The sequence below is a fragment of the Bufo gargarizans genome, chromosome 10 (assembly GCF_014858855.1).
Source record: "Bufo gargarizans isolate SCDJY-AF-19 chromosome 10, ASM1485885v1, whole genome shotgun sequence".
Lineage (NCBI taxonomy): Eukaryota > Metazoa > Chordata > Amphibia > Anura > Bufonidae > Bufo > Bufo gargarizans.
In genome coordinates this window covers 22008319-22028424 of record NC_058089.1, presented here as the reverse complement: position 1 = coordinate 22028424, position 20106 = coordinate 22008319, and the positions used below count along the sequence as shown (strand labels likewise).

General features: G+C 44.2%; 1 protein-coding gene across 4 annotated transcripts in view; it reads left to right on the top strand.

The window, feature by feature from the left end:
- The window catches only part of PPP6R3 (protein phosphatase 6 regulatory subunit 3), an 82275-nt gene that overhangs the window by 13117 nt on the left and 49052 nt on the right, over positions 1-20106 (top strand). For 3 of the 4 annotated variants that reach the window (XM_044270794.1, XM_044270792.1, XM_044270791.1), the window contains exons 2-6: positions 6571-6689; positions 9002-9134; positions 13482-13714; positions 15289-15475; positions 16866-17003. In XM_044270794.1, the coding sequence (XP_044126729.1) occupies positions 9123-9134; positions 13482-13714; positions 15289-15475; positions 16866-17003 (570 nt within the window). In that variant the 5' untranslated portion in view covers positions 6571-6689; positions 9002-9122. The remainder of the gene's footprint in view (positions 1-6570; positions 6690-9001; positions 9135-13481; positions 13715-15288; positions 15476-16865; positions 17004-20106) is intronic. The other variant, XM_044270793.1, reaches the window with a different exon arrangement.

Below are 20106 nucleotides of genomic sequence, written 5' to 3'. Positions count from 1 at the left end.
TTTCCGGGATCTTAATATTGATGACCTATCCTCATAATAGGTCATCAATATTGGTTCGGAGGAGTTCTGACACTCGGCACCACTACTAATCATCTGGTTGAAATATAGAAGGCCTTGCTCCATTTGAGCGCAGCCTTCCCTTCGTTGTTTACATGCTCACCGTTGACATCAAATCGGTGAGCAGATGTAATTACAACCCGTCCCATTCACTTTAGGCCTCATGCACATGTCAGTATTTTTTCACGGTCCGCAAAACGGGGTTCCGTGATCCGTTTTTGTTTCCGTGTGTCTTCCTTGATATTTGGAGGATCACCAGACATGAAGGAAAGTGAAAAAAAATCTAAGTCAAGTTTGCCTTGCAAATGATAGGGAAAAAACTGACACGGATCACAGACGCGGATGACAATCTTGTGTGCATCCGTGTTTTTTCACGGACCCATCGGTTCGAATGGGTCTGCGAACCGTTGTCTGTGAAAAAATAGGACAGGTCATATTTTTTGGACTGTAAACACTGATCACGGACGACAAACGGTGCATTATCCGAGTTTTCAACGGACCCATTGAAAGTCAATGGGTCCGCAGAAAATCACGAAACGACGGACACAGAACACAACAATGGTCGTGTACATGAGCCCTTAGTGGGGTGGATCCTTTCTATTCAAGTGTATACTACAGAGCCGTCCTATAGCAGTGAATGGGATGACTGGTAATTACACCTGGCCGCAATGTTGTCTGGTCCCATTGATCGTAATGAGGTCCGGTGGTGATCCTGCTGAAAGCAGGCATATGTTGAGAATCAGCCAAACAAATACTGCTGGGTTTGTGTCCGGCCAATTCCCGTCATCCTATGCCGAAAGGCTGTGCACGCTGTGTGAAACCAGTCTTATACCGCATTGAGCTATAGTGAGTGTTTATAAAGTTATCGATAAGGAGCCGTCAGCTGAGCTGCCTGACGAAACAGAGTGAAGATTCAGATTCTGCTACTAGAGAAACTTAAAGGGGTTCTGCACTTTCAATTAACTGATGATCTATCCTCTGGATAGATCATCAGCTTCTGATCGGCGGGGGTCCGACACCCGGGACCCCCGCCGATCAGCTGTTTGAGAAGGCAGCGGCGCTCCAGCAGCGCCGCTGCCTTCTCACTGTTTACCGCCGGGCCGGCCGCCCACTGACGTCACGACTTGTATCAACTAGAGTGGGCGCGGCTAAGCTCCATTCAAGTGAACAGAGCTTAGCCGCGCCCACTCTAGTTGATACAAGTCGTGACGTCAGTGGGCGGGCGGCCCGGCGGTAAACAGTGAGAAGGCAGCGGCGCTGCTGGAGCGCCGCTGCCTTCTCAAACAGCTGATCGGTGGGGGTCCCGGGTGTCTGACCCCCGCCGATCAGAAGCTGATGATCTATCCAGAGGATAGATCATCAGTTAATTGAAAGTGCAGAACCCCTTTAAAGGATAACTGTCATATTTCTATTTCGTTTTTGAGTATTGGATTGTGGTGATTAATATCTTCTTGGTGGCCCTACTTCAACTTTTCACTGTGTATTCAATTACCCCTTAATTCCACAGTTTTGTTCCCTGTACTGCCTACTTTTACCTGAGCGTAAAATAGGGTTGCTAGGCATGGTCCGTCACGCTGTGTGCAAGGTCACATTGCTGACAGCCAGGGACTGTGTGTAAATGATTAGAGCCAGGTCGTCCCCAGCAGCTGATAACAGTGCCTGGGCTGTGTGCACTTCTCCCTGTCCCTGCGCTTGGCAGACGCTCCCTCACTCAGCAGAGCTGGAGAAGCAGGGCCGAAGCAGCGCAGACCAGGGAAGGGAGATCTGCCATCTGCTCAGTGCATAAATGAAAGCAACATGTGGTAAGAGGACCCCTTTGTGCTGCAGGAGATTAACCCTTTAGGGGGAGGACTCTGGTTACTGACACTTTTGGGGGGCTATTGTTACTGGCTAATGAGGACAGGCGGGATTAGCCTCAGGGGGAGGGCAGTGGCGGCCATCTTAACTGAATAGTGAAATTGCAGTTTTATGCAGACTGGTTGCTAAGGACTTAATCTTATTAAATATGGGGCAAGTCAGTCTAATAGTAACTGATTCTGGAATATCATGTTATTAGTAACTACATATATGAAAATTGAAATTAGGGTCTAAATGTGAGTTATCCTTTAAAAGGCTATGTACTCCTTTGGGGGCAATTTTTTTTATTATACTAATTTTGAGCTAAATATTCTTTTTAATTGGTCTTTATTAAAAATATGGAATCCTTTTTTATGTACAGAGCTGAAATGCGCTAGTTTTTTTCCCGTCATCTGGGGAGCAGACAGACTTCTTATCTCTGCTCTGACATTATAAACACTCATAGCTCAATCCTTATCGAACTGATAAGAATGTAGCTTAAATAAGTGTTTATGACTAGGGATGAGTGAACTTGTGTTTCAAGTTCAGTTTATCTAGAAATTCCCTTATGGGTACTGCTACGTGAATCACAGGTTATGGTCCGTGAATTCTACACTATTTATGACCTCCTCAGTAGTTTAGAGATGAGGGTTATTAGATGATGATGATGGCATACAGTGAATGTACCAGGCACACAGTTAGAGAAACAGTTAGCCCTTTGTGACGGACTCAAAACTTTTAATAAGCCAATTGTAAATGATTTTTAGCCCAAACTGCAATAATACAAAAAAATTGCCCCCAGAGGTGTCCATAGCCTTAAAGGGAACCTGTCACCAGGATTTTGGGTATAAAGCTGAGGACATCGGTTGCTAGATCGCCGCTAGCACATCCACAATACCCAGTCCCTATAGCTCTGTGTGCTTTTATTGTGTAAAAAAACGATTTGATACATATGCAAATTAACCTGAGATGAGTCCTGTACATGAGATGAGTCAGGGGCAGGACTCATCTCAGGTAAATCTGCATATGTATCAAATCGTTTTGTTTTTTTACACAATAAAAGCACACAGCTATGGGGACTGGGTATTGTGGATGTGCTAACGGCCATCTAGCAGCCCATGTCCTCAGCTCTATACCCAAAATCCAGGTGACAGGTTCCCTTTAAGTACTGGCGTGGTGCTTAGGCTGCCAGAGCCACTGATCACATCCTTTCGATTTTGCCAAAGAGGGTCCGAACGGAGGACAGGAAGCCCCCTCGCTAACAGCCCAGATACTGTGGTTGCTACTGGAAGCAGCATCTTAGGGGGTTGAATTACCAGCACTCGAGTTCTCTCCAATCCCTGTCATTGAAACTGCGTGTCAGCTGTATTAGGTTACTTTAACATTAGCGGCAGGCTGTTCGGGCGGGTGAACAGCCGGCCGGATCCGTTCTGCCGCTAGTACATGAGACTTGCCGCGGGAAGTCTGCTCCGACCCCATTCACAATAATGGGGCGTGACTGAGATCCGGCCGCAGCACGGCAAACATGTTCACCCGCCGGAACAGCATGCTGGAGAAGGCTGCCGCTAATGGAAAGTAGCCTTACACATCCGGTGCATGCTGAGCCCGCTCCATACATGTCTTGCACACTGAGTTACCTTGCGGCACCTATACAGGTTAATGCTGGTAGCGCTGCCAGAGAAGTTTGTTATGGAGGCGTGGGCCTATTGCATGGAAATTATTTCCATTTGTTTGAATGGAATCCTTTTGGCGCAAGCAAATTTCTGCAATCTCCATTCAGGTGAGTGGAACTGATTTTCAGTGACAAATTTTCTACAGTAAAATCTGCCACATGTGAAGTACTTACCTAGAACAAAACTAGCAAACAGCGGTGGGTAGGTGGGGATAGTGGCAGCTCATGAATAATCCGGACTCCTCTCTGCCAGTGCTTGATGCCAGCAAAACAAAAATTATCAATGCTGGAGTCCATGTCACTATTAACCTGCACCATAATTTGTGACTTTATGCCTCCAAAGTGGTGCAGTCACTTGATAGATTACCCCCCCAGCTTGCGAGCTGTGCAAGCCAAAACGGCAATTTTTAGTAAATCAATAGTATGTGGGAGCATATGATGCAAGAACAATAAGCAGCGGCCAAATATTGGCATAAGTCATATGATGCTTTTCCATAACTGAGATCCGTGATTAAAGCATGTGATTCGACATAATGACGCACAGTAAACATAACACGCTAGTTTAGATGAAACCTGTAGCTACCCTTGTACCCCGCTGGGTGTAGGGTTCTTCAGAGACAGGAGGTGGCGGAGGCTGCAGGCTGCACATCACCTGAAATGTCCCGTTGCTGTCTGGAGATGACTGTCGCAGTTAAGAACTGTGACATCTTCCATCATGCCTAGCGCTTTGCTGCCTCCTGTCTATGAAGAGCGGAGTGTGTGCAAGTGCATCGGTCATCTATGGATGCTAAAATGCACATTACTTCACTGAGTTACTTTTTCCTCAAACCTGGTGGAGTAACATTCACACAAACAAACCTTTCACGTTTAACGCAAAAATTGACTTATTTTTTACATAGACTACGAAAAAAAATCTGCTTTGGGAGTGGCTTCATTAATTTCTCATCTGGGGGGGGGGCGTTGATTTTATTTATTTTCTCCATGTAGTATTTTTCGGACTATAAGATGCTAGGGTTTGGAGGAGGAAAATAAAAAAACTATATATTTTTCCATCAGACCTCAGATCAGACCCCATTCTTCAGGAGACCTTGGATCAGACCTCAGATCAGACCCCCCAAGCTCAATCAGACCAGACCTTAAAAAAATTAACTAACTTTGTTTGCTCTGGACGGCATCCTAGGACTTGCTGCTCCCTGCACCGCTTCTTCTGGCCTGTGCTGCACTGTGACACAGCCTCAGGTCATAGGACGCACCAACGTGCACTACATCCTGACACTGTAGGCGGTCAGGACACAGTGCAGAGCGGGACCTGGGAGAAGACCAGGGAGGGTGAGTACAGCCAGCACAGTGCTGCTCCCATTGGCATTTGGACTATAATACTAGGGCTACACTACGACCTGTCGCACCAATGTCTATAGTCTATGGTGTCGAAACCATTATAAAAATTGTCGTGTAGCCCTAGCCTCAAGACACACCGACATTTATTTATTTTTTCTCTCACTTTTGGGGGTGGAAATTGCATCTTTAGTCTGAAAAATCCAGTAAATGTTTTTTTTTATTTATATAGTGGTGCTGGATAAAAAAAAACTAAATTTGTTTGACACTAGAGGAAGCGGTGGCCAAACCAGCGTTGTAGGATTACTTAGTGACCATTTGGTTTGCCATAAAGGTGATCCACGTGAGACAATCCACATATTTTAATCTGGGTGACCAGTTCTGATATGTCAGATTTCATGTTTAGTATGCTGCTAGTGGCAGAGAACCACAAAAATGATTGTTGGTGTTAAGCAGGCCAAACACCATGGCCTAACCTGACTGTACCCCAATAGCAGATGTGAAAGAATAAACGGACAGTCAGATTTCACAATGATGGTCCTTGAGGTAAGCTGTCGGTGTTCCGGAATTTTCTGCTATCCGGAATTTTTTGCTACCCACGTCACTTCCGGTAGTGACGTGGGAGGTGTGTCTCTCCCCTCAGCTTCTCACTGGCTCTGCCGGGGGTTTGTCGGCGCAGACGCGGAGGATTCACCCATAGCGTGAGCGCGCCGAGGGTAGCAGAAAATTCCGGCCCACCGCGCATGTGCGAAAGACGGCCGAAGGTAGCAGAAAATTCCGGCTTCGCGCATGCGCAGTGGGCCGGAATTTTCTGCTATCTTCGGGGGTCTTTTTCGCGCATGCGCAGTGGGCTGGAACTTTCTGCTACCTTCGGCCGTCTTTTTCGCGCATGCTCAGTGGGCTGGAATTTTCTGCTACCCTCGGCGCGTTCACGCTATGGGTGAATCCTCCGCGCCTGCGCCGACAAACCCCCGGCAGAGCCAATGAGAAGCAGAGGTGAGAGACAAACCTCCTACGTCACTACCGGAATTGACGCGGGTAGCAGAAAATTCCGGAACACCGGCTAAAGTGCTATGATTAACTCCCAAGCAGTAGAGTTGTAGGACAACCAATGACGTGTGCATTATGTCCATATGTCATTACTTTCAAGGGAATGTATAGAGCAGGCTCACGGGTTGGGCCTGCTCCACCATGTACGGAGCAGGCCCATGTCGAGCTTTAGTATGTGGTCAGAGCCCTGGGCCACATGCAGAGACACTTTTGCACCCAGGTTTTCAAAACTGAATGGAAAGCTGAAATACAAGTAATAAGTTTCTACACTTTTGAATATATTTGCCTTGATTTTTCCATCGATGTGTATGTGTTCCACCTGGCTTACAAGACATAGCTGACCGAGTGTTAGTGGTTCTGTGAGATTCAGTAGACATGGCAGCTTGCCTGCAGAAACTGTGACTCCTTTGTTACATGGCCGCGTCTAATATTACTGATCTGCCCCATTCAAATGAACAGGGCTGAGCTGCCATATCCGACACGGCGGCGCTAGGGCAGCAGTGGCATGGGTATTGCACAAACCTGCCTCGTTTTCCCCCATTGATTATAGCTTTGTGTAAAACGTCTGTATAGAAATGGTACGAAGTTACCTAATTTTTATATTTTTTCTTTTGTTTTAGGAGGAAGAGTGTTCTGTACAGATTTCTCTTTAATGTAGTCAGGACACCCTGTAATGGGCCAGAAGCTGAAGCTACTAAGAATTGTTTTATTTTCTTAACCTTTTATCTCATTTTAACAGGTAAGTGTTGGGTAACCATTTTCTTTTTAGGCCCCTTAAACGTTTGCAAACTTAAATGGGAATTTTTAAGACTCTTTGCTGTTTTATTAACTTAGTTTTAAACCACAGATGTACAAGGAACGACAGGTATGGTAACTTAATCTTTTATATTGCAGCAGTCCCCCCCCCCCCCCCCCTTCCCATCATGACTGCTGAGCAAGAAAATGCGTGATAATGCCTATAAAACTGTTCTATGGTATTCACTACCCAACCCCCATCTCATCTTATCATGGTGTGTTCATTTCATCATGCAATAACCAGTTTACATTCACATAACACTGAGATACTTGTGTATGACTAACATTTACATGTAACTCAGGGCTCCCTGCACTTAATTCTTAGGCTACTTTCACACTAGCGTTTTTTGCAGATCCGCCATGGAGCTTCAAAAACGCTTCCGTTACAATGATACAACTGCAAGCATCCATCACGAACGGATCTGGTTGTATTAGATCTTCTATAGCCATGACTGATTCGTCTTGAACACCATTGAAAGTCAATAGGGGACAGATCCGTTTTCTAGTGTCAGAGAAAACTGATCCATCCTCATTGACTTGCACAGTTTGGCTCCGCTTCGTCAGGCGAATGGCAAAATGCTACAGGCAGCGTTTTGGTGTCTGCCTTTAGAACCGAATGGTGACTGAACTGAGACAAACTGATGCATTCTGAGCGGATTCTTTTCTATTCAGAATGCATTAGGGCAAAACTGATCCGTTTTGTACCGCTTGTGAGAGCCCTGAACGGATCTCGCAAATGGAAAGCCAAAACGCTAGTGTGAAAGTAGCCTTATTTGTATAGCAACTACAGTGACTGTTCGCTGCTTCCTTGGGTCAAATCATAAGGTAGAGAGGTTGTGCAGGACTATTTAGTGGTGGTCTGACTCGCGGCGTGCCATAAGTCTGCAGCTGAAGGGGCTGCAGTGCTGCGATGAGTGCTGCATCCTTTCCATTGGTGACTAGGCACAGCGCCATACATTTAGCAGTGGCTGTTCCTGGTATTACAACTCACTGGAGCTTTATCCTAGTGATGGCGCTGAGCTGTATTACTAGGTACAAGCACTACTAACTGCTGCAACATGTGTCGCGCGACATTAATGTGGCGTGACCATTTTTATAATGGTAGTTTATCTTGAATAGGTTTTTTGCAACTGTCGTGTCAATCGCAGCATGTCGCAGTGCGACACCATAGACTATCATTATAAAAATTGTAGCGCGACAAATAGTCATGTAGACCTAGCCTTAACGATCTAATCTTGATAGTCTGCCACCTTAAGTGTAGCTTCACTTTGGAGTTACTTGTCACCAGTTGATTGTTTACACAGCAGTTTTCTAATATACTTGCTTTGCTGCAAGTTCTCCCTTTCAGAATATGCATTAGGCCTAGTTCACACTTCAGTGCTTTGGTCAGTGATTTCTGTCAGTGATTGTGAGCCAAAGCCAGGAGAGGAGTCTACACAGATAAGGTATAATGGAAAGATTTCTACCTGTTCTGTGTTTTTTGACCAACACTTTGGCTCCCATTTGCTGATGGAAATCACTGAAGTGTGAACTCAGCCTTAGTGATAAAGAAGCAGTCGCAAAAATTCTTATTCTCTGACCTGTTGGAAAGTTGTAATCTGCAGTTAAGATAACCTTCTTACTGGTGACTGTATTTGCAAGTTATAACCTCCCTTCTGTTCCTCAGCTGTATCACATGATCAGCATTGGAAGGAAGTTGGTTGCTTCTCTAGTCATTCCTGGGAGACTGACATTGAGTCTTCCATACGAATATATACAGAAACTGGCATCCTGTCAACACACAAGATGCTGTCATTTGGAAACTCAGAGTTGGTCACATGACAAAGCTGAGGATCAGAAGGGAGGGGATAACTCAAATACAGTCGCTGGTAAAAAGATGGGAGTGCTTCTTTTAGGGTACGGTGACATTGATTACGTGACGGTTGTACCCTCAGTCTACAGACTGCCGTATGAAGCAGCAGATAATGCAGTATTTTCTGGTGTTTTTTTTTCCAAAGTCACCTTTTTATAGGAACTAAAAAGACAAAAAAAAAAAACTTACAAAATGAAAAGCCAGAAAAACAAAAGGCTTGAAATGCATGGTGTAATTTAAAAAAAATGTGTGCGCATCCCCACACGATCATGGCTTTAGGGTGTATCAAGGAACTGTACAAACAATTCCCCAGAACTGGTGGTGGCTCCACAGTGAATCTACACTAAAAGATCTCATATTTTCATCATGCCACTTTTCTCAGTCTTGTTTTTCCTTATTCCAAGGGACCCAGCTTTCAGTTGGAATGTGATGGACTAATCTTCTTTGCCTTCACCTGCCCCCGTTGAATGAGAACCCCCTAATGTCATCTTGCCTCGAAGAAACATTCTGACCTTTCACAGTAACATGTTTGCAGCAGTACGAGCACTTCTCCGTTTTTAATTTGTTTTTATATTTGTGCATTCATGCTACAGCGATACGTTGTATTGATATATTTGAGATGTACGTGATTAACTTGTTTGCACTCTGTCATTTAGGCATGTCAATGGCGTTCATGTACTCACTGCATTGTCGTAACTGAATGTTACTCTGCTCAGATTCTTAACCTTTTGCCTCCATATTGTAATCTTCCTACTTTCTGATACATAGCCTCCCAGGCATCCTTAAACTGCGGCCCTCCAACTGTTGCAAAACTACAACTCCCAGCATGCCTGAAGAGCCTACAGGTATCAGCCTACAGCAGGGCATTGTGGGAGTTGTAGTTTTACAACAGCTAGAGGGCCGCAGTTTGAGGATGCCTGGCCTATGCCTTTTGCCTTGTATGATATCCTTGTCTGATAATTGGGATGGGGAAAAGAGAATCCAATTCTGTAGACGGGCAGTTCTATCCATTTACCCACATTCATTATGAAAGTCACCAATATGTTCTTTTCTAGCTATGGTAGGCACTGCTTAACTCCCTTCTCCAAAAATTGGGCAGCCCCTCCTATAGGGTGATGTATTTGATTAGATGTAATTTTTGCTTTTGTATGATCGCTTTTCAGGTTTTGGGGTCATGAAAGGCTCTAACCCATCTCCAGAGCTGTAGTGTAAACGGTACCTAAACCTTCTATTTAAACCACCAGCAGCGCTTCTCGTCTCTTGCCGGCTCCACTTTTCAGCATACGGATTCATAAAATATTAGATCTGTGCTTTACACTGTAGGAAAGCTGAGCAAAGCCGAAGGTGCAGAGTGCACTAAAGGGGTTGTCAGGAGTTTCTGGGGAAAACTGCAGGGAGGCAGTTACATTAGTAATAAAAGGACACAAACTCTCCTTTTTAGAGGCCTCTTTGATCCATGCCACCAATTTGTCTTCACCAGGCTGCAGCAGCCTTGATTTTAATGTTTTGGCTGCAGCGGTGACGTCCGTGTATCGCTGCAGCCGGTCACTGCCCTCGGCAGTGTATGGCATGAGAATGCTGGGGTCAGTGTCTATTATGTGCAGTATACGGGATGTCGACGTTGCAGTCGCACGTGTTGGGCTGGGTTCACATCACGTTTTTACCATGTTTAATGTAAACATATACATTAAACGGATGCCTTAGACTGATAGCGTACAGTGTGCATGTATGTGTGTCTATATATAACATATACGTTAAGCTGATGGCAAAAACATGATGTGAACCCACCCTTTGCTGTTTTGGCCTAAATTGTGGCAGAGATGTGAGCATGGTCATTTAAGTTACTGAGACTTTTCTACTGATGACCTATCCTCTGGATAGGTTACCAGTATCTGATTGGTGGGGTCAGACATCTGGGACTTCAACCCATCAGCTGTTTGAATAAGCATCGGCACTCGCAGTAGTACCACAGCCTTTTCCAGCTTAGCCTAGGCCATGTGATGAGGCTGAGCGGCAATACCAAGCACAACCACTATACCATGTCCGGCGTTGTGCTTGGTAAGCTGAGAGAAGGTGAGAGCACTGGTGCCTTCTCGAACAGCTTTTCAGCAGGGGTCCCAGGTTTCGATTAGATACTGAGGACAGATCACCAGTAGAAAAATCTCAGAAAACCCCTTTAAAGGGAACCTGTCACCAGGATTTTGGGTATAGAGCTGAGGACATGGGTTGCTAGATCGCCGCTAGCATCATAATTGCAAAAGCTATACTAATAAGTTAGAGATGCTTGGCAAATCATTTTGTACGAAATTATTAGACTGGTTCCTAACACTAAATTTTACCTGTCATGTGCCAAGACGGCTATCACATGATTCAGAAAGTGCAGGTTCCACATGCATGCTGGATCCGCCTGAATTTCTGTCATTTTTGGTGCCAAAATGGCCTCCATTATATCCACGGAAAGCAGTTACCAGCATGCATGCCGGGCCTACTCCACATCACCCCTGGCGCCAAAAGGTCACCAAGGACTGCAATGAGAGTCCACACACTATCTCTCTCCTGGTGCCAAATGGCTTCAGTGAGTGAGGGGGAGCAGGCCAAGCTATATACTAACACTAATTAAAATCAGCCTATGGGGCAGACGAGCTGGTCAGGAGTGCACGACTGAGGAGGCAGCCACACCTCCAGCACAAGCTACAAAGAAAAAAAATGGGGGGTCAGTCAGCTCATCCCAAAGCGCAGGGGCACGTTGCTATGGCTGAGAACAAGACTGTTAGACAAATAACAGTCAGAGATCGCCTTGACGTGCGGCAGACGGGCTCAAAAAATTTTGTACAAAATGATTTGCCAAGCATCTCAACTTATTAGTATAGCATTTGCAATTATGATGCAATTTTGTACTTTATTTGGTTTGCAGTGAGCTGTTGCATTGCACTTTGTCTTACAACATGTCGTAGTTTTATTCCAGCCGCCTATCGGTATGTTTTCTGCGATGCGGCCGGACCTCCGGCAGCACGGATCTGGCAGGCCGTTTCCCCACTGGGACAGCCTGCCGGAGAAGGCTGCCGCTAGTGCGAAAGTATCCTTGCACTCTCTGCTCTGATTAGCGTTCTAGTAGGTAGGAACACGTCCTACTGAACAGTAACACCCAGTTGTCAATTTACCTGAAGGAAGAACTGGAGTGATGCAGTGCTAAGAAAAAACAAACCTCATTGTTTTAATTATTTTTTTTAACCTGAAAACCCCATTAATTTGCATGTTCAGTAATGACTGATAAAACTGCCTTCCTATGTATAACGTTCAACCCCTTGTACTTCTATTAAGTGGTCAGTGACTGTTTTAGTTGCTTTTTTTTTCTTCCAGATTTGTATATGATTTGTTCTGCATATCCTTTTTCAGGGGTTTGTAATGCTTTTTTCCTTTTATTTTTCTATTCCAGCTTGTTTATTTTAATGGTTAAAGCTCTCGTTAAGGTCTTAAGCTGCATTTACACTGCCCAATGGTCGGGCAGATTATCGGGAACATATGTTCCTAGAAATGTTCGTTCCTGATAAACTGCCTGTGTAAAAGTGCTGCAGATCACCTGATGAATGAGTGAAACATCGGGTCAATTCATATTTCATACAGACGCCTTCAATTATTGTTTCTGGGCAGCAGATCTTACTGTGTGAATGGTGATCTGCTGTCCAGAAACAATGAATCTGTCTGAGAGAGAGTGATAATGGTAACCATCCCTCATCCTCATACAGTGGAGGTGATTGCTGCATGTAAGTGCTGGTCTTTCCTCCACTGCCGCGCAGGCATTATCGGGAGGGAGCGCTGCCTTCCCTATAGTTGTCTACTCATCGGCGCAGTGTAAATGCACCTTTAGTTTATACTCCTGCTTAATAAAGGGGTTTTCCAGGAGTTCAATATTGATGACTAGGGATGAGTGAATTGACTTCAGATGAAACATCTGAAGTTGATTCGCATAAAACTTCGTTAGAATACTGTACAGAGCAAGTGCTCCGTACAGTATTAGTGTATTGGCGCATATGAGCCGAAGTTATTACTTCGCAAAGTCTTGTGGAACTTTGTGTAATAACTTCAGAAATTAATTTCTACTATTAAAAACCTTTTACCGCACTGTTTTGGTTCCAAGTGGAACCTTGAAACAGAGCCGGAGTTCGGTAAAAGGTTTTTTACAGTCGGTATTAAAGGGGTTTTCCGATTTCTGAAACATCTTCCACCATGTGCCGGGCCCCTCACAGGTAATATACTTACCCGGCGCCGCTCCTGGTCCCCACACTCACTGCTGCTTCTCCCTGCACACTGACATGAAAACATCCGGTGTTATTACCCGAAGTCCCGCGAGGCTTCACAAAGTATTAACTTTGGCTCATAGGAGCCAATACACTCTAATACTGTATTCTAATGAAGTTTTATGCAAATTGACTTCGGATGTTTCATCCAAAGTCGATTCGCTCATCCCTATTGATGACCTATCCTAAGGATAGGTCATATGTATCAGATCAATGGGGGTCTGACTCCCAGCGATAACGTTGCACCCCCATGACTAAATCGCCCGCCACCCGATTCATCTGTTTGAAGAAGCTGCTGTGCTCCAGTGACATTGTTTATTGGCTACATGGCCTAGGAGTAGCTCAGTCCCACTCAAGTGAATGAACGATGTACAGCGCTCACTAGAGTGCCGCAGTCTCTTCAAACAGCTGATCGTCAGGCACTCCTGGGTGTTGGACCCCCACTGATCTAATATTGATGACCTCTCCTGAGGCTCGGCCATCAGAATTATCTGAAAACCTCTGTTTTGCATCACCTGTTTGTCTCAAGAAAACTACAGAATTTGTACTTAATGTGTTAAAATTTAACTTATTTTTTTTTCGTCAGCCAAGTATGTTTTGGAAGTTCGACCTACATTCTTCATCTCACATAGACACCCTCTTAGAAAGAGATGAGGTGACACTAAAGGAGCTCATGGACGAGGAGGACATTCTGCAAGAATGCAAAGCCCAGAATCGTAAACTTGTGGAGTTTTTATTAAAATCTGAATGTTTGGAAGATCTGGTGACGTTCATCACCGAGGAACCTCCACAGGACATGGATGAGAAAATTCGCTACAAGTAAGAGCTTGTGATCTTCTAGACTAGTCAACTATGTAGACCAAATGTTATCACTATAACCCCTCTTTGATAGAACAGAGCCGTGTGATGGCGCATTTAGATGAGCAGATTGTTACTGTTCAAATGCTAACGGTTCATGTTGGATGATCACGTAATGTAAATGTAGCGACTGAACGAATGTGCAGAACGTTCTTTCACTTGTTAATTTAATCATTTGCATAAACTATTTATCGTTAGTCGCCCTTGAATTGTGCTATGTAAATGTACATCATGTGATATTTCGCAGATGAAAAAACCATGGTTGATGTAAATGATTGCTTTAATATCTACTCAGTCGGTGATCCTTGATTAAGCGAGTAAACTATCGCATGCGAACAAATTTGTGCACAATAATCTTTGCATGAAAATGCTGGTTTCTCATCAGCTTTAAATGACTGAATGCAGTCATATCATTGCCTATATGCACTCATCTAAATGCACCAATGTGTCTGGTCTAGATGGCTATAATATGGGCACATGCTAATCGTAATTTAGCTACACGTCCTGGTCTGACTATGGGTGTTATAACCCAAACTAACAGCATCAGAAGGACATGCAGCTGTAATATGGGTGCTCGAATGTGGCCCTTATGATGCTGTTACTTTGGCTCATAAAAACTGATCAGCCTGGAGTTTGCAGCTGTAGTTTGGATGCAGAATCGGGCCTTGTGTAATGGTGTGGGTGGTCTATTTTTTTTTTTGTAGCAACTCATGACGGTCAGAGTAAAATGATCCTTTACTATGGCACAGTGTTGGTAACTGGCTAGTGAAGATTACATGACTGGCTACTATGCATTTGAAGTCTCCACTTGACATATAGGGGACCAGTTTTGCACATGTATTTCTTGCGGACAGAAAATGGATCCTAATCCCCTTTGTTTTGACTGGGGATCAACTTTGGAGGAATCTCAGCCTTATATAGTAGACACATGACAAGGAGTGCAAGACCGCACTAGAACATGGTGCTCACAACGTGCAGTACGGCCAAATCAAATTACTACCAGCATGAGTGCACAGTATTTAACATACTTCGCTGCTCTTTGTGCTTTGGAGTCCTGTTCAGTGACTGCCAGCTCTCTATATGTATCTCTATCAGTCATTGAGTAGGACCGCCCACTGGACTCCTAAGCATTGAAAGACCAGAGGTTTAGCTCTGATTGTGAACTACAAGTTCTGCTGAATCTTTTCCCGCTAATATTTCTGCTTAACTCCTCCTGCTCTGTAATTTGCTGCCTACAGTTTGTACCGCAAATTTCACATGAAAGATTCCCTTTAAGGGTAGGTTCACAATGAGGATTTTGTCTGCAACAAAATATTCTGTGTCCCACAGCAGAAACCACAGCACCGTGCAGCCATTTTTGCTGTGGGTTTTCATGCAGATCCATTGAATGGAGCCGAACCATGAGCAGGCTCCCTCTGTGGCATAGCAAAAGAGCCTTGGCCGCCGCATAAACCGCGTAGTCGTACCTGAAAAGAGGGGATTCCTATATCGTTTGATTATGTAAGCCGTTAATGTTTGTCTTCATTCACCTATAGGTACCCCAATTTATCTTGCGAGTTACTGACCTCAGATGTGTCGCAGATAAATGACAGACTTGGCGAAGACGAGTCTTTACTCAAAAGACTATACAGCTTTCTTTTAAACGATTCACCGTTGAATCCATTGCTCGCCAGCTTCTTCAGCAAAGTTTTAAGCATTTTAATCAGCCGGAAACCTGAACAGGTATATATACGATTGGGGGAGGGAATATATCATTAGTGTGTGCTGGTTTTGTGGCATACAAAAGTTGTATATTTTGTTGCAAGTGCTGTTTTGCCGTACAATTTTCAATTGCCTCACCGCCATCCCCTTTTTCTGCCATGCTTGGCACTTTTACAAAAAGAGGGCAAGGGCGATGTGCGGGCCTTCCTCTGCCCGACACATTTACAGGGAACTGGTGCACATTGTAGCTGAAATCTGTGCCAGCTCTCTGCCGCTTTCTGGTGCACAAAACTCCTGAAGATGTGCCAGAATGATTACCTCTTAGTGTGGCGCATCACATCAGCGGGGTTAGTTATTAAGACTTGCATACAAATCTTTTCAGAGGCCATTTAGAAGTTACAGCCGTTCCTGTATCAGAATGCAGAACCTTAAGGGTGCTGTCGTACTTTTAATAAAAAAACAAAACAAAAAAAACTTGAAATTCATACGTATTTTACTATTTTGTGTTTTATTTTTTGGGGTGGGGCATTTTCCAATCATGTATTTTACTTGCGTTTTTTCCCCCTGAATGTATTTTTTTTCCCCTCCTATGGAGAAGTTTATAGGAAATCTAAAGCGAAAAAAAAACTCCAAGGGACATAAAATACAGCAGTAAACTGTCTTAAAGGGCTACTCCCAAAAACTGTGTATCCACCCTTATTCTGCACATCTTGGATTTTTTTTTTTTTTAATCCAGTATTAGATGTTCAGTCATAGGCAGACCTACTTCACATCGCAGCCTGAAGCATTCACTTACTGCTACATATTAAAACACTTAAATTACATTTTACAGTGTTATGCAGTTCACATCTCTGTAAGAAGTCGGCTAGCTTTTGAAATACATCGTACTTGTCAGTAAAAAAAAACGTAAAGCAAAGTTGGTCATCTAAATGGGTACAGGGATTATAAAAGACAAATTCCGAAGTTAGTTTGGAGCTTCATTTTATTTATATGAATATCCCTACGGTTAGCAGAAAGAAGGTGCTAAAAGTTATCCCCAATTCCCTGGGTGAGTAACTGATCGGTGGTGGGCCTATCACAGGGGGTCCTGCACTCAGATAAATTGGAGCTGCTGATGTCAAGCTATGGGCATTTCGGCTCCCTTCATCTCTATGGGACTGCACAGCACGCATCTATATCTAGAAGACTCCTAGAGGATGAACCTTGACCTGTTGCTCAATCAGGGCCTCTGTACTAGGGATCTTGTGGGCCCAGCTCTGGCATAGGGGATAACTTCTAGTTTCCAGAATACCCCTTGAATTGTAGGAGTCGGTGTATCTGTAACACTTTGATATTGGGGAGGGAGACTAGCTCTAGGACACTTCTTGGCACCTGTGTAAAGTCATGTGTTTTTTTTTATTTTTTATTTCAGATTGTAGCCTTTTTAAAGAAAAAAGATGATTTTGTTGACTTGATCATAAAACATATAGGAACCTCTGCTATTATGGATTTGCTGCTAAGACTTCTCACGTGCATTGAGCCACCACAACTAAGGCAAGACGTCTTAAATGTAAGTCTTTACCTCTTTCTTGTAATGTAAAGGAGTTGTCAGACTTCAGTGTGGTAAAGGGAATCTGTTCCCATAAAAAATGCTAAATCTGCAGGCAGCATGTTATAGAGCAGGAGGAGCTGAGCAGGTTGATATATAAGTTTATGGAAAAATACTCGGTATAATTTGTATTGCATTCATCCATATCCAGGCTCATTCTGGGATTTGATGTCCAGGAGGCAGAGCTATCAGTGATTGACAGTCTTCCCTCTGACCATGCATACATATAGCTGTCAATCACTGATGGCTCCGCCTCCTGGACATCAAAGCCCAGAATAAGCAGATACAGATGAATGAAATACAAATTATACTGAATCTTTTCCCATACACCTATATATCTGCTCAACTGCTCCTGCTCTATAACATGCTGCCTGCAGCTCAGACACCATGTTTAATGTGACAGGTTCCCTTTTAAATAACTCCTGCACCCAGTGGGACCTGTGGAAGGAAGTATACTTACCTGCTTCCCAACGCTCTGTTCCCACCACTCTATTCAGTGTGCTTAGGTCCCGTGGTCGTATGCGCCACTGCATCCAGTCATTGGACGTGGCACATGGAAGTTTGGTAAACCCTTTAAAGAGTACCTGTTACCAATTCACTAATCCTAAAAAGTGAGATTTATATATTCTAACAAAAAATACAAAAAACGAAATCACTAAAATAAAGTGGCCCAAAAACCCCAAACACTGTGGCGTGTTTGTAACCGGGGAGCAATTCCTCTGCATGTGATCCGTTGCTAGCGGCAATCCCCAGCAAAAAAAGGCATACAATGGAGGATGTCAGCAGCAGACCACGTGTGCCATAAAAGCATCCTACACAAGATGGGATAATGTGTGGATGCTAATATAAGAATACATAAATCACTGCGAAAGGTGCACCACAATGATATGCAACTGACAACACTGGCTAATCCCTCAAGCTGATGTTAAGAACTGAGACTTTAGCCAATGTATTCCTGTTAGGGCATCAACTTGGCAAATGAGGTTTAATGTGGACAAATGTACTTTACAAAGCGCTGGTGCGGCCTCATCTGGAATACGCAGTCCAGTTCTGGGCACCAGTCTATAAAAAGGACGCACTGCAGCTGGAAAGTACAGAGGATAGCGACTAAACTGATAAGGGGCATAGAGGGTCTTGGTTATGAAGAGAGTAAAAGTATTGAATTTATTTAGTCTTGAAGAGACTTCTAAGGGGAGACATGATTAACCTATATAAGTATATAAATGGGCCATACAAAAAATATGGTGAAAAGCTGTTCCATGTAAAATGCGCACAAAAGACAAGGGGGCACTGCCTCCGACTGGAGAAGAAAAAGTTGTCTCCAGAAGCGTCAAAGCTTCTTTACTGTAAGAACTGTGCATCTGTGGAATAGACTCCTCAGGTCGTGGTCACAGCAGGAACAGTGGACAGTTTTAAATGGGGGTTAGACGAATTCATAAAAGTAAAAAACATGCTTATGAAAATGTGTAGAAATCTGAGTCTCACTTTTTTTCTGGGATTCGAGTCCCCACCTTTCCCTTGGTTGAACTTGATGGACGTATGTCTTTTTTTTTTTTTTTTTTTTTTTTTTTTTTTTTTTTTTTTTTTTATATAGCTGTATTAACTATGTAAGTATATAACATCTGAGCCCTTTTGCACCACCGTTAAGGTATCTGTGTGGCATGGGTCCTACCACTAGACTGCCTACGATGTGTGAACACTGTCGGATAGGTGCTAAGATTCAACTCGTAGCCAAGCTCCCACATGCCTCCATAGTGAGATCACTCAGGTAGTGGGAGAGATGAGGCTGTAAGCCCCACCTATAACAGGCCATATGACACAGGCTACCAGGTGCAACAGAATGCTACCAGTGGTACACAATAGCACATTCCATACATATAAAGAGAAATCACAAATAAAGTGGCCTAAATGGGAGGAAATGCTCAAAAAACCCCAAACACTGTAGCGTGTTTATAGCCAGAGGAGCAATTCCTCCACATGTGATCCATTGCTAATTGCAATCCCCAGCAAAAAATGCATACATTGGAGGATTTTGGCAGAGGACCACATGCTGGTGGTAATCTAGTGCACCTGGTAGCCTGTGTCACATGGCCTGTTATAGGGGGGGCTTGCAGCCCTATTCCTTCTCCCACTACATGAGTGATGTCACTATGGAGGTATGTGGGAGCTTGGCTGTGAGTTGGATCTTAGCACCTCTCAGACCGTGTTCACACACCATAGGTAGTCTAGTGCAGTGTTTCCCAACCAGTGTGCTTCCAGCTGTTGCAAAACTACAACTCCCAGCATGCCTGGACATCCTTTGGCTGTGTGGGCATGCTGGGAGTTGTAGTTTTGCAACAGCTGGAGGCACACTGGTTGGGAAACACTGGTCTAGTGGTAGGAACCCATGCCACACTGAGATGCATGGACTGTGGTGCAAAAGGGCTCTGATGTGTTCCTGACTGGAATACATTGGCTAAAGTAATTTTTTTTTATTTTATTTTTTTTACATCAGCCTGAGGGATTAGCATGTGTTGTCAGTTGCATATCATTGTGGTGCACCTTTTGCAGTGATTTATGTATTTATATATTCTAGTTGGCCATTTGTCCCTGAGCATGGCATACTTTCACTTATAAATAGTACGCAGTAATGTCCCCTAAGCTTTTTGGCATCACACTTGTCCATCAGAAGTGACTAGCCACAGAGGTGTGGCTGGTAGCGTCTCTTTGCTAGAGGTTTCTCCCCGCTGTAACTATCTCCGTAACACAGCGCGTATTGATACAGCGGGATCTTGTGAGAGCTCGGACTTCATGAGACTACGCGGCACCATAGCTTCTGACAGGACAGTATCTTAGTCTGGTCTGAGACGGACACTGTCCGCTTGGACTCTATGGTACAGCGTGGTCTCGCAAGAAGTCGCAAGATTAGGAGGCTGTGTGACAGAGAACCTCACAGTGGGGAGACCTCACCTTCTCTAGCAATGATGAGAAGTGACTAGCCACACCTCACTCGGGACATTCCTGTGCATATTAATAAGTGAGTAAGTTGCAGAACGCACATGGCTGGTATCTGTGTTTTGCGGAG